The 12,433-nt window shown below is 43.9% G+C and overlaps 1 protein-coding gene across 1 annotated transcript; it reads left to right on the top strand.

The window, feature by feature from the left end:
- The first annotated feature begins 6,565 nt into the window (after nt 1-6,565).
- Nucleotides 6,566-7,945, top strand: LOC123164127 (uncharacterized). The gene has a single exon (XM_044581553.1). The coding sequence runs from the start codon at nt 6,621-6,623 to the stop codon at nt 7,599-7,601; it is 981 nt and encodes a 326-aa protein (XP_044437488.1). The 5' UTR covers nt 6,566-6,620; the 3' UTR covers nt 7,602-7,945.
- The last annotated feature ends 4,488 nt before the right edge of the window (nt 7,946-12,433 follow it).

Genomic DNA, 12,433 nt, shown 5'->3' on the forward strand with positions numbered 1-12,433 from the left:
ATCAACACATAGAAAACAGAATCTGTCAAAAACAGGACAGTCTGTAGTAATCTGGAAGTTTAGTAAACTTCTGTAACTCCAAAAAATTCTAAAAAATATGACAATTTAACCAATTTGTACAGAAGTAATGTGCAAAACGTTTCAGACCCATTTGACTTTCCAGTAAAAAATGTAAATTCACGCACTACAGCCAAAGTTTCTGTTTTTGTTCTGCACATAGTAAACAAGCAATCTAATCATCCTAAAACCAAAGCTTGGCACATTATTTTTATAATACAATGGATATATATATATAAGGGGATAATTATTTACAGAGAAACTTCCATGAAAAATTCTACATTGTTTCCGTAAGCATGAACACAAGTGCTCAAGGTCGACCCTCACTTCTTCAATGCATAACTTTCCAACCACTTCTCTTTTTGAAGAACTTTTTAGGCATGAGAGGCAAGTAAATTTTTTGTATTTTAATTTTTTTTGTATGTTTCACCCACAACTAAACAGAAACAAAAAGGAAAAACAAAATCTACTTAGTGAAGAAAGCAAACAAGCACACCCGAGAATATCAACCCCACGCTATTGCTCCCTGGCAACGGTGCCAGAAAAGAGCTTGATAATCCCCAAGTGCAGGGAATCATCGTAGCAATTTCCAAAGGTGGAAGTGATAAGTTTGGAGTGTCGGACCCACAAAGAGCTAAAGGTAAGATCAATATTCTCTCAAGTCCTATCCGCCACTGATACGACTCTACGTACACGGAACATTTGCTTCCAACTAGAAACGAGAAATAAAACTACATTGTGGGTATGAAGAGGATAGCTTTGCATGGTATCGGAGAGCTAAAATATAAAAGTAGGTGTTGTTATCATAAAGTTAGAATATATTACTAAATATTATAAATAGCGAGTGTGGAATAATGATGGATCGGTGTGCGGAATTTTCCTAGGCAATTGTTAACAAAATCGGTAATCACTATTGCAATATCATATGAGGGAGAGGCATAAGCTAACATATTTTCTCGTCTTGGATCATATGCACTTATGATTGAAACTCTAGCAAGCATCCGCAACTACTAAAGATCATTAAGGTAAAACCCAACCATAGCATTAAAGCATCAAGTCCCCTTTATCCCATACGCCGTGACCCACTTATCCGTGTTTATGCTTCTGTCACTCAAGCAACGCAGACAATAAGTAAACCATGGACATACTGCAACACCCTACACGGAGGGCACCATAGGACATCACCAAAATAAAACATACAACTCATACCAATCTAGATCATCAATCAACCCAAAGACAAAGGATATCTACTCAAAACATCATAGGATGGCAACACATCATTGGATCATAATATGTGGCATAAAGCACCATGTTCAAGTAGGGATTACAGCGGGGTGCGGAAGAGTGGACCACGTAAAAGAGATGAGGATGGTGATGATGATGTTGATGAAGACGATCACCGCGGCGATGATTCCCCTCCCGATGGCACTCCGGCGCCACCGAGAGAGAGGAGGAGAGGTTCTTCCCCTTATGCTTCCTCCTCCATGGCCTCCCCCTAGATGGGGAGAGGTTCTCCCTCTGGTCCTTGGCCTTCATGGCGATGATGGCCCCTCCGGGATCCTCCTCCATGGCCTCCGGTGATGATGGCCCCCTCCGGCAGGGTGCCAGCGAGGGCCTAGATTGATTTCTCGTGGCTACAGAGGCTTGCGGCGGTGGAACTTCCGATCTAGGTTATTTCCCGAAGGTTTCTGTATTTATAGAAGAGTTTGGCGTTGATTTCACGTCAGGGGGGCCCTCGGGGAGTCCACGAGGCACATGGCGCGCCCCACCCTCGCGGGGCCCCCAGGACTCCCCTCCGGTAGATTTCTGTTCCAGTATTTTTCATATTTTCCAGAACAATTCTCCGTTGTTTTTCATCGCATTCCGAGAACTTTTATTTCTGCACAAAAACAACACCACGGTAGTTCTGCTGAAAACAGCGTCAGTCCGGGTTAGTTCTAATCAAATCATACCAAAATCATATAAAACTATTGTAAACATGGCATGAATACTTCATAAATTATAGATACATTGGAGACGTATCACGCTCCAGGCAGGCGCTTCCTCTCTCCTGGTGGCCGTCGCAAGGTGCCCAAGGTGGCCGCCGTGGCTGGCCTGCTGAAGCTTCCCTTCTCCAACACCCCCAGGCCGCTTACCAGGGGTAAGCTCAAGCAGTTGGCAAAATGCTACGACCTCAACGCTGACGCCATTCTCGCCTAGGCACAAGCTCAAGCTTCTTCCTCTGGTGGGGTTGTTCGCTCCCCCAGGCTGGTGGCGCCTCTGCTTCCTCCGTCAGTGACTGCGCCACTCTGGATGTGTAGGTCTAGTTCTTCTGGAGTTTGGCTGCAGCGTTGGTCGCTGCCATTCACCACCTTTCCACTAGCTCATTTGCATTGTTCCTGCATTGCTCTAGCGTCTGTAGTCTGTTTCAGATTCTGTCTGTTAGAGGTCTCTTTTGAGCCTGTCATGTACGCGTCTTTTGCTTTTCCTTCGCATGAGCATTTCAAACTTGTGTTCTCTCTTTATGCTGGGCTGCTGCTGCATCTTGCAATCCATGAAAGTTCTTGATTGGAATGTTCGTGGCCTTGGTGATAAGGATAAGTATTCTTTGGTCCGCGACACCCTAACTTCCTGTCGTCCTAGTATAGTCTGCTTGCAGGAAACTAAGTTGGAATCGCTCCCGCACAGAAAGTTGAATGCCTTTCTCCCCCCTCATTTGGATCGCCTTGAGGCTTTCCCCTCTGATGGTTCATCTGGTGGTCTGCTGGTGGCCTGGGATTCTTCTGTTGTTGGTGGGCAGATCATTGTGGCGCACAAGTATCACATTACTATCAGAATGACATCCACCTCAAGCAGTTCTGTTTTCTTACTCACGGCTGTTTATGGTCCTTGTTTGGATCGGGACAGCCTTCCTTTTCTTGATGTTATTGACTCGGCTGTTGGCATGGTGTCTGATCCCTGGCTGTTGGTTGGTGATTTTAATATGTATCGTTCTGAGCATGAAAAATCACGTGGTCGTATCAACTGGGCTATGATGGATATGTTCAATGCTTGGACCAGGGATCATGGTGTTGATGAGATCGAGGTCAGTAACAGAAAGTTCACTTGGTCAAATAAAAGGGATAATCCAACGTTGGTGCGTCTAGACAGAGTGCTTGTGAATACTGACTGGTTGCTAGGGTTTGCTCAAACTTCTGCCTCTGCTATTCCTACTGTCACCTCTGATCATGTGCCCATCTTGGTTCAGTTCAGCCATCAAGTTAACAAAAGTAATCTGTTCCGTATGGAGAATCACTGGCTAGCTATGGAGGACACACGCAGGATCATCTTGGAGGGCTGGACTCGGGGTACTAGACAGTTTCAGTCCTCTGCCTCGCTTATCAATTTCAAAATGAGGCGCATTCATGCCGCCTTGAGACACTGGAAAAGGCACAGGGCCAGCCTCAAGCTGCTTATTAATAACAACAAGCATGTGGTTGAGTACCTCAATATGCTTGAGGAACGGCGCCTGCTATCCTCGCTGGAAAAGGTTCTCAGGCAATTTGCTTCTGCTAAGGCTGAACAGCTTGTTCTGTGGCAAACTGAGATGTGGCGCAGGAGGGCCAAGTTGCGGTGGTGTGTTTCTGGGGATGAGAGCAAGAAATTCTTTCATGCGGCAGCCAACGGTCATGCAAGGAGAAATAAGATCAGAGTTATTGTTCATGAAGGGGTTGAGTTCTTTGATAATGCACATAAACTACAGCTTGCCACCAACTACTTCTTTGAACTTCTTGGGCAGCCCGCTCTCTCTCTCTCTGCCAACTGTACAGCTAGGCTCTCTGTACCCCACTTTGGACCTCTCCTGCCTTGAAGCAGAGTTCACCTGGTCTGAGATAGTTGCTGCCATCAACCATTCCCCAAATAACCGAAGCCCCGGCCCGGATGGGTTCACTAATGAGTTCTTCAAAATGTTTCACAGCACACTCAGGCCTGATCTCGAGCTCTTCTTCTCAGACTTGTATCATAACCGTGTGGACTTGACAGGAATTAACACGGCTTTCATTTCACTCCTGCCTAAAAAAGATACATCGCTGGAGCTGCGGGACTTTAGGCCTATTTCCATCGTCCACAGCATACCAAAGATGGACAGCAAGGTTCTTGCCCGCAGACTGCAGAGTCAGATACCGCATCTAATTCATTCCTTTCAGTCCGGTTTTGCCAAAGGGAGGTCTATTGTGGAAAACTTTGCCATGGCCGCTGATATGGTTCAATCTGCCCATAAGAGGAATCTTCCTATGGTAGCGCTCAAGCTTGATTTCCGCAAAGCTTTTGATACGGTCAGCTGGTAGTGCCTCCATACCATCATGGAAGCCCGAGGTTTCCCTCAGTGATGGATCAGCTGGGTCTCTTCGCTTCTTTCGACAGCCAGTTCAAGAGTTATGGTTAATGGCGAGCTTGGTGATCCTTTCTTGGCTAAGAAAGGGCTGAGGCAGGGTGACTCCACGTCACCATACTTGTTTATCCTGGTTGCCGATGTGCTGCAGAGGTTATGTTGTGCCCAATTTGAAGCGGGTAATCTGGTTTATCCGGTTGGGTCGGATCGATTGTTTCCTGTCTTTCAATACGCGATGACACACTGTTACTTTTTCAGGGCAATATACAGCAGGCCAGCCTCGTCAAACAAATCCTTACAGCTTTTTCTGACTTCTCGGGTTTGCAAATTAATTTTCACAAGAGCACCTTGGTCCCTATATGTTTGGACAATACAGTTGCTAACCAGATTGCTGCCCTCTTGGGTTGCCCCGTCTCTTCGTTTCCCTGCACATACCTTGGCCTTCCTCTCTCTCTGCACAAGATCGGACATGGCATGCTTCTGCCAGTAATCCACAGGGTTGATAAGCGGCTGTCTGGTTGGTTGGCTGCCCTTCTGTCTCCCGGTGGCCGTCTAACTTTGATCAATTCAGTCCTCGCCAGTATCCCGAGCTACTTTATGACATGCTTTCTATGGCCTAAGGAGTCCATTGCTAAACTGGAGAGCCTGTTACGAGTGTTCTTTTGGCAAGGAAAGAATCATGCTAAAGGCGGTCACCGTCTGGTGGCATGGGAACACGTCACTTTACCAAAGGAGTCCGGTGGGCTTGGCGTGAGAGATCTCTATGCTCATAACAAAGCTATGGTGTGCAAATTTGTTGCCAAGGTCCTGCAACGGTCTGATATCCCCTGCTTCCAGTGGCTTGCGGCTCAATATTGTCAAAATCAGGTGTTTTCTGGTGCCCATTACAAGGATACGCCAATTTGGAAGGGGTTCAAACAGTTTATCCCCCTGGTTATGTCTGCCTGTAGTTGCTCCCTGGGTACTGGACACCTTATTTCTTTCTGGAAGGACAAGTAGTTGCCTGCTGGACGTTTGTGCCATGAATTCCCAGTTCTTCTCTCCTATGCCAAGAGCACCTGGTGCAGTGTTGCTTCACAATTCTCTGACAACTGTTGGGACATCGAACTGCACCCAAATCTGTCCCGAACGGCAGCTCGAGAGTTGCAGCTTCTTCTAGCTATTTTACTGGGAGTTCAGCCCTCCTCTAGCAGTCAAGATCACCGTCTCTCATCTCTCTACAACAAAGAAGTCACTACTGCCTTTTTTTTACCATCTATTTACCTTCAGAGGCGTCAACAGCAGCTTCCAGCAGTGGGTTTGGGATCCTGTTATCCCCCTGAAATACAGGATCTTCCTTTGGTTGGCTTTTTGGGGTCGCCTGAATACCCGTGACAACATGGTAAAGAAGCAGTGGTCTTCTATTGCTACACATGCCTGCTGTGATATATGCCCAGCTATCGAGTCCATCAGTCATCTAGCTTTGAGATGCATTTGTGCCCCTGCTATCTGGGAGAGGTTTGATCTGCTTGACGCTGCTTATAACTCCATGGATTTATTGGATTTTGTTCAACGTGCTCATCTACGCTGGCCTGCATCCCGCAAGCTGCATATTTTGGTTGCTGCTGGTCTTGTCACTCTTTGCCATTGACAAAAATGACCGGATTTTCAATCACAAGCGCTGGTCTCCGCTCTATACGAGAATGTACGCAGCTGAACTGTTAACTTTATGAAGCCACCGTGCTCGGCGCCCTGGAGATAGAGCAGCCATCTTGTCTTGGTCGCAAACTCTATTGGCATAATTTAGTTCGCCCAGCTCGTGCTTTGCTCTGTCCTTGTGGCCTCCAAAAAATTACAATTTTAGAGTACGCACAGTACACGTTATAGAGGCTATCGTTTTGACGATTCTACTGGATTTGCTCTTATAGACACCACAAAAGATTTTGAAAAGTAGGTAGTCACATCACGCCCGGCGTTGATCAGTTCAGACACCCGCCTTCGTGGCAATTGAGACTCTGTCACAGCAGCTACCAAAGTCTCCTACTCATGTTCATTCATTACACATTAGTCGCTACAGTGCTCGCCACGCGTTAATTATCCAATAATAATCCCCTGCCTTCCTTGACCCAGTCGCCGGCCCTCGTTGATATATATGAACATTTGTGCGTCTCTCTTCTATCAGCAGCATCATCCCGAGCTAGCTAGCTCCTCGATCGATCCATAGGCCATAGCCATGGCAACCAAATCGACTCCAAGCATGGGGCCTTCGTTCTTCAACTTCCTAAAGGAAGGCCTCCTCCTCCCGGCCCGCAACCGGAGGCTCTTCTTGGCGGTCTACGCCGTCGTCATCGCCTCCACCGCGCTGCTCCTCCTCGGCGGCGACCTCGCCGTCCAGCCCCTCGCCGACGAGATCCATCTGGACGCCAAGGCGCTGAACAGCACCGACCCCGGCAGCCCGGAGTTCGCCAAGCTCGTGCAGGAGATCCAGGATGACACCAGGGAGCTCCTGCTCGTGGGCGCGGGGTTCCTCCTGTTGGCGGTCGTCGTCAGCTCGGCCGTCCGGATCGTCCTCCTCTTCGCCGCCGTCTCCACGTACTCCGACGAGGAGCAGCCTGCTGCTACCTCCTTGGGCGCGCTCCTGGGGAAAGCCAAGGCGCAGCTCAAGGGCCCTCTGCTCACGCTCGCCTTCGTCTACGTCCTGGAGATCGTCTGCACCGTGCTTCTGGCGTTCGTGGGCGCGCTTCTCGGCGTCCTCATGGTCATGCTGAAGCAGTACTTCGCGGTGCTCCTCCTGGCGTCAATTCTAATCGTCGGTGCGGCCACCGTCTTCCTCGTGTACTTCTCTTTCCTGTGCTCTTTCAGCATCGTCGTGGCGGTGGCCGAACCCGGCTGCCACGGCGCGGCCGCGTTAGGCAGGGCGTGGAGGCTGGCCAAGGGGAAGAGGAGGCAGGTCGTGCTGTACGTCGCCGTTACCGGCGCCCTGGCCGCCGTCTTATCGCCGGTGCACACGCTCGCAAGGACGTGCGCGGGTGATGATAGCGTGGCGCTTGGGCTGCTCCTAGGTTTTGTGTACGCGGTTCTGATGGCACTGGTGCAGTTGTTCGCCGTCTGCGCCATGACCGCGTTCTACTACGAGCGCAAAGAGAACAGCGACAACCAGCTGGGGGCTACTGGATACGCCAAGTTGTCGTCAACGGAAGAAGCAACCGCTTGATCATTCTACTTGTCATACCGATTGGTTGCCATGTACTCCCTCCGTCCAGAATTACTCGTCCAAGAAATGAATGTATTTAGATGTATTTTAGTTGTAGATACATTCATTTTTATTCATTTTTATGACAAGTAATTCCGAACGGAGGGAGTAATTTTCACTTGTCGGGCAAGCCAGATTGTTCTACCACATACATGTTTTTCTTTTGGAATGCATGTATACTACTATAATGTAACTTGTCGTGCTTGGCTTGTAGGCAGTGTAGCTTGTTGCATACTAGTATATATGATTTTATTTTATTTTGTAAAAAGATCAGATCTATACAAAAGTTCATTGAAAGTACAAAATATCTCAAATATAATAAAAATTACATCAAGATTCCAAGACCAACGAACGACCGAATCTCGCCACACGACGAGAAACCCTAACCTCATTGTCCAAGGAGATGGCAGAAATATACGCGGGAGCTCTCTCGACTATGTCCACACAGATGAACTCGAGGGGAATCAAAACCCGAAAGACAAACTGGAAGAAGAAACGTCACCATCAGCTCAAGCGCCATACCTGCGGGACTATATATGAATTTGTTTTACCCGGTTTTGTTGTTTGTTTGATTTTTTAATTATTTTAGGGAAATGACTAACGAACAGTCACTACATAAAGTAAGCCGAGTGTAAAAACACGGACACGACAAAGAATGAGCATGTTGGAAGTCCATGTTGGACTGACTCATGGGTCCCACTGGTCAGATTCGCTATTAGGCTGGTCATAGTTGGAAGTCATATATGTTACTAGTCTATGTTAAACATATGTTACCAGTCTATGTTAACATATGCTACCTTCATAGTGGATAGTAATATGTGTGGTATCATGCAAGCCTTAATTTATTTAGATGTAGAGTCATTTTACGTTGGGTATGTTTATGTTAAAACATATTATGTTATCACAAACACCTCTCTTCTCATTAACTATTTGCTACGTACATAGACAAGTTTTTTTAACACATAAAGACGCAAGTTAGCGCTACATACGTGTTACAACCCTGCACCAAACGTGGTTTTCTGTAATTTTTCCCCCAAAGATGAGATGATATTCGACGATTAAAATATCGCAGAGCGATGTTTGGGTACATAGTAGTAGACCAGAGGGATACGCGCGCTTTGCCGCGCCTGGAACACAGACGTGTGACATCTACTCTCTATCAACCATTGTTTTCTGTTTGATGCATTCAATGTGATTGGATTGCTCTATCAATTTTGACCCAACGGAAAGTCTTTCTATTTTGCCGCAGTTATTTTCTCTGTGTGATATCCAGGTTTTGTGGTAAGTGGATCATCAGCGTGAGTCGGCTGTAGTCTAGGAATCCAAATCGCAGAGACCAGACGTCAAATGCCCTAGCAAGATTCAATTGTATATTTTGGGAAAAAAATGCATAGTTCTGACTATTTGATGTACTTCCTCCGTCCCAAAAAAATACAGTTCATTAGGCATAATTTGTACTCCTTCCGTCCCAAAATAAGTGTCTGTAGTTTTAGTTCAAATTTGAACTAAACAATAGCACAGTTCTAACAATATGATGTACAAAACTATGTCCGAGGCTTCTTCCTCCAAGAACCAAATAATATTTATCATGAGCTTAATACAGATACTTCGAATATGCAACCAAAAGCTAATTTACATCAACTATATATCCTACCTAAACTAAATTTGTTTCTCCTTAGCACAGGTTCCTTCATTTTCGCAACAAAACGGAACACTGGATGATGACTGACACAATAATGTTAGTCCATGGAGACCTTGCTAAAGGAGTGAGATCATTCTGCAAGTAAAAGGAAATGTTATATCTTGTATAATTTGCTATACTGCTCTTTTAAACAATGATCGACGAATAACATGTGATGAGAACGTGAGTGGTGAGGTACAAATAGTGAGAGAAAATAATGTACATGGTTGAAATCCTTAGATTGGTTCATTAAAGAAAATGTCGATGCCAGTGTCTTGTGCAGCAACCGAATTTCTGTTCCATTTCATGCTCCAAGGAAAGACTGCAAGGCCACATAACATTTGATAAGAATTTCTGTTCCAGTTCATGCTCCAAGGCATTACCTCTTGCATAACACATGATTAAATAGCAGTAATGAGCAAAACCAAAAGAATGTATTTTTAATGGCCAGTCAATCAATCGTGATCTAGCCAAAGCAAAAATAGCATATACGTTCATGTGACGACTGATGAAACTGAAGCTGTGAAATTAGTAGGATAGCATAGTTGCTGAACTGGTAAATAGCTCTTGAGGTTTCATGCATAATTATATTAATCCAAGATACATAGATTCTCTTTAGGTGTTGTACTAGAACTGGAGTTGACGCATCATCCTTTCCCTTCAATAAGATAGACTCTGTGAACTAAGTTATCTGCATTGCAGAACAATTTGATGTATCCTCTTCCTACACTTAAAAGTGACAACAAATACTTTCTTTATTAATCGGGAGAGTTTCTTCATTGGGTACTTTTGCATATGTATATACAGATACTTCAGGATTTTCATGCAAAGAGGTAATTTTGCATGACTTTTGTACTAATCTTTTCTCAGGTTTTTTACCTGCAACTTCTGCCACCGTTACTACTCTTAGTGTTGTTCTCCTTCTATCTAAAATCCTACATATTTACTTGCTGAAATTTGAATGTGTGTACAGCTGGTACCTGGTCTCATATGTACCAGTGATATGAAGAACAATAAATTGTTAGCAAACAATTCAAAACACAAATAGATTGCAACAGTACATGGTCAGAAATAAGTATTAAGTAATTGGAAATATATAATACACATGCTGCCCTTAAAGTATCAAAAATAGCAGGCATAAGCATGGTTAAATAGAAGTATTACTATTTGTTTGTTAGCACAGGTGTGAGGTCTCCTATTAACTATATATTAACTAAGCAACATCACGCAAAGGAGCTCAGATGTTCCTGCTCTACGGAAAACACACCCCACCTTCCTGAATCTATAGTAGAAAAATAATGTAAAATGATCATGTACGTGAGCCTGTATCATCTAACCAAAAGCAAAAAAACAAACTTGCCTGAGTGGGCATTCAGTTGTGCTTAGTAGACAATCAACAGATATGAAGAACCTTGCAAATCACAAGTACAAGTTATACAATATTAAATCAATAGCAGGTGGCAATCATTGGGTGCAAAAAATTAAGGATTCATAAACCAATGCCAATGTGCACTCACAATTACATGCTTCTTCTTTATGATAATATCCAGGACAAACCAATGCCTTTGCAAACCGGCCTGCCTTTGCTCTTCGTGAATAGATTGATCTGGTCTGCTTAGCACACAAGCAGAAGTCAGCACACAAAAGTATCGGCTAGTAGTTGGTAAAATTACAGAACCACATCAGATCAATATTACAAAACACTAAAAGAATATGATGGCAGTTCGATTTCCTCCCTCTAAACTGGAACAGTAATAATCAAAAGCCAATCCAAAATGTTCCCTACTTCTACTCAAACCAGCATCCAAATGAATATTTCGACAGCTATACTACAACACTACCAATTTGTGGGAGGCGAGGTATAAAGAGTACTATTTTTGCTATTCTGTATTTGTAAATAGCGAGGTAAACGCCTTGCGGAGATCTTCTACCAAGAAACCCTAGGAGATGGGAAGTGGCGCTTCACAGAGTAGGAATGTACTCTGCCATTTATTGCTACTAAAAGATTAATTTTGCAGTGGCCGATCTGTTTGGCATCAGCAATATCTAATATTGTTTTTATATGCTCCTGAATTTGACCCAAATTTACCTCGCTATTTTAAAATCTCCCGTTGGACATCACATGTCAAAGTTTTCTGTAAGACTTGAAAAAATAAGGGAAAACACTACTATCTGTATATAGAAGATATACGTCAATTTTTTGGAAAATTCTATAAGAAATACTTGCCATAATATGAATCAAACCTAGGGTTGATTATTTCTATTAGGACCAAATCAGAACTTTATTAATGTAGTTCCACTGACAGATAAGCATTATTTCAACTTAAAGGAAAGCTGCTGAACAATCGGTTGATCAGTACAACTGTTTCTACTTGTTTATGCACACATCTCGAAATGAATTTTTTGTTTGTGAAACCTGCAAAAAATTCAGTTAGCTAGCTGCTAAAGTGTCAAACTAAAAATGCAGCATAGAAGAAACCTTTTTCATTCCCAGTCTCGGTGTCTAAGGTTACTGAAAATAGCATATTTCATATAGGAACAAACAAACAAACAATAATAAAAAATAAAAGCATGATAACAGTCTGTGTGTACATAATGATTTCACACAGCTTATGCACTCATAAATAAGAATAAGTCTAGACTCTTTTTTTTCATCTCTAGATTTGTGTATTTGTACGTTACAACATCATGGGGATTAACACAAAATTGGCATAGGTCGTCCACAACCTTTAGTCGTTTGTTTTGTTGCTCTATTGACGCAGAGGATATGGAACTTTAAAGCATGGTCAACTTGGAATGAGTTCTTCCCGCAAAAATAAAACTTCGAGAGAGTTCACCTCCAATCTAGTTGTAGCACTTAAATATTTTCAATGCAGTGAAGCATTCTTGCGGCTAAATTTTTATATTTCTGGTCTCAGAATATAAGCTTGATGTGTTAAGCAATATCTGGTGCTTAACGATGCATTAGAATATTGTTCGAACTAGCAAAAAGTGCTTTTAAAGGAACAGAAAATGGGATATAAAACTGACCGGATCAGATAATTTTCTGATTAGTAATAATGAATTATTTCTCCTTCACCTTATAATAGGTGTATCTTAGATCCTCTTTTGA

This window comes from Triticum aestivum, chromosome 1D (assembly GCF_018294505.1).
Source record: "Triticum aestivum cultivar Chinese Spring chromosome 1D, IWGSC CS RefSeq v2.1, whole genome shotgun sequence".
Lineage (NCBI taxonomy): Eukaryota > Viridiplantae > Streptophyta > Magnoliopsida > Poales > Poaceae > Triticum > Triticum aestivum.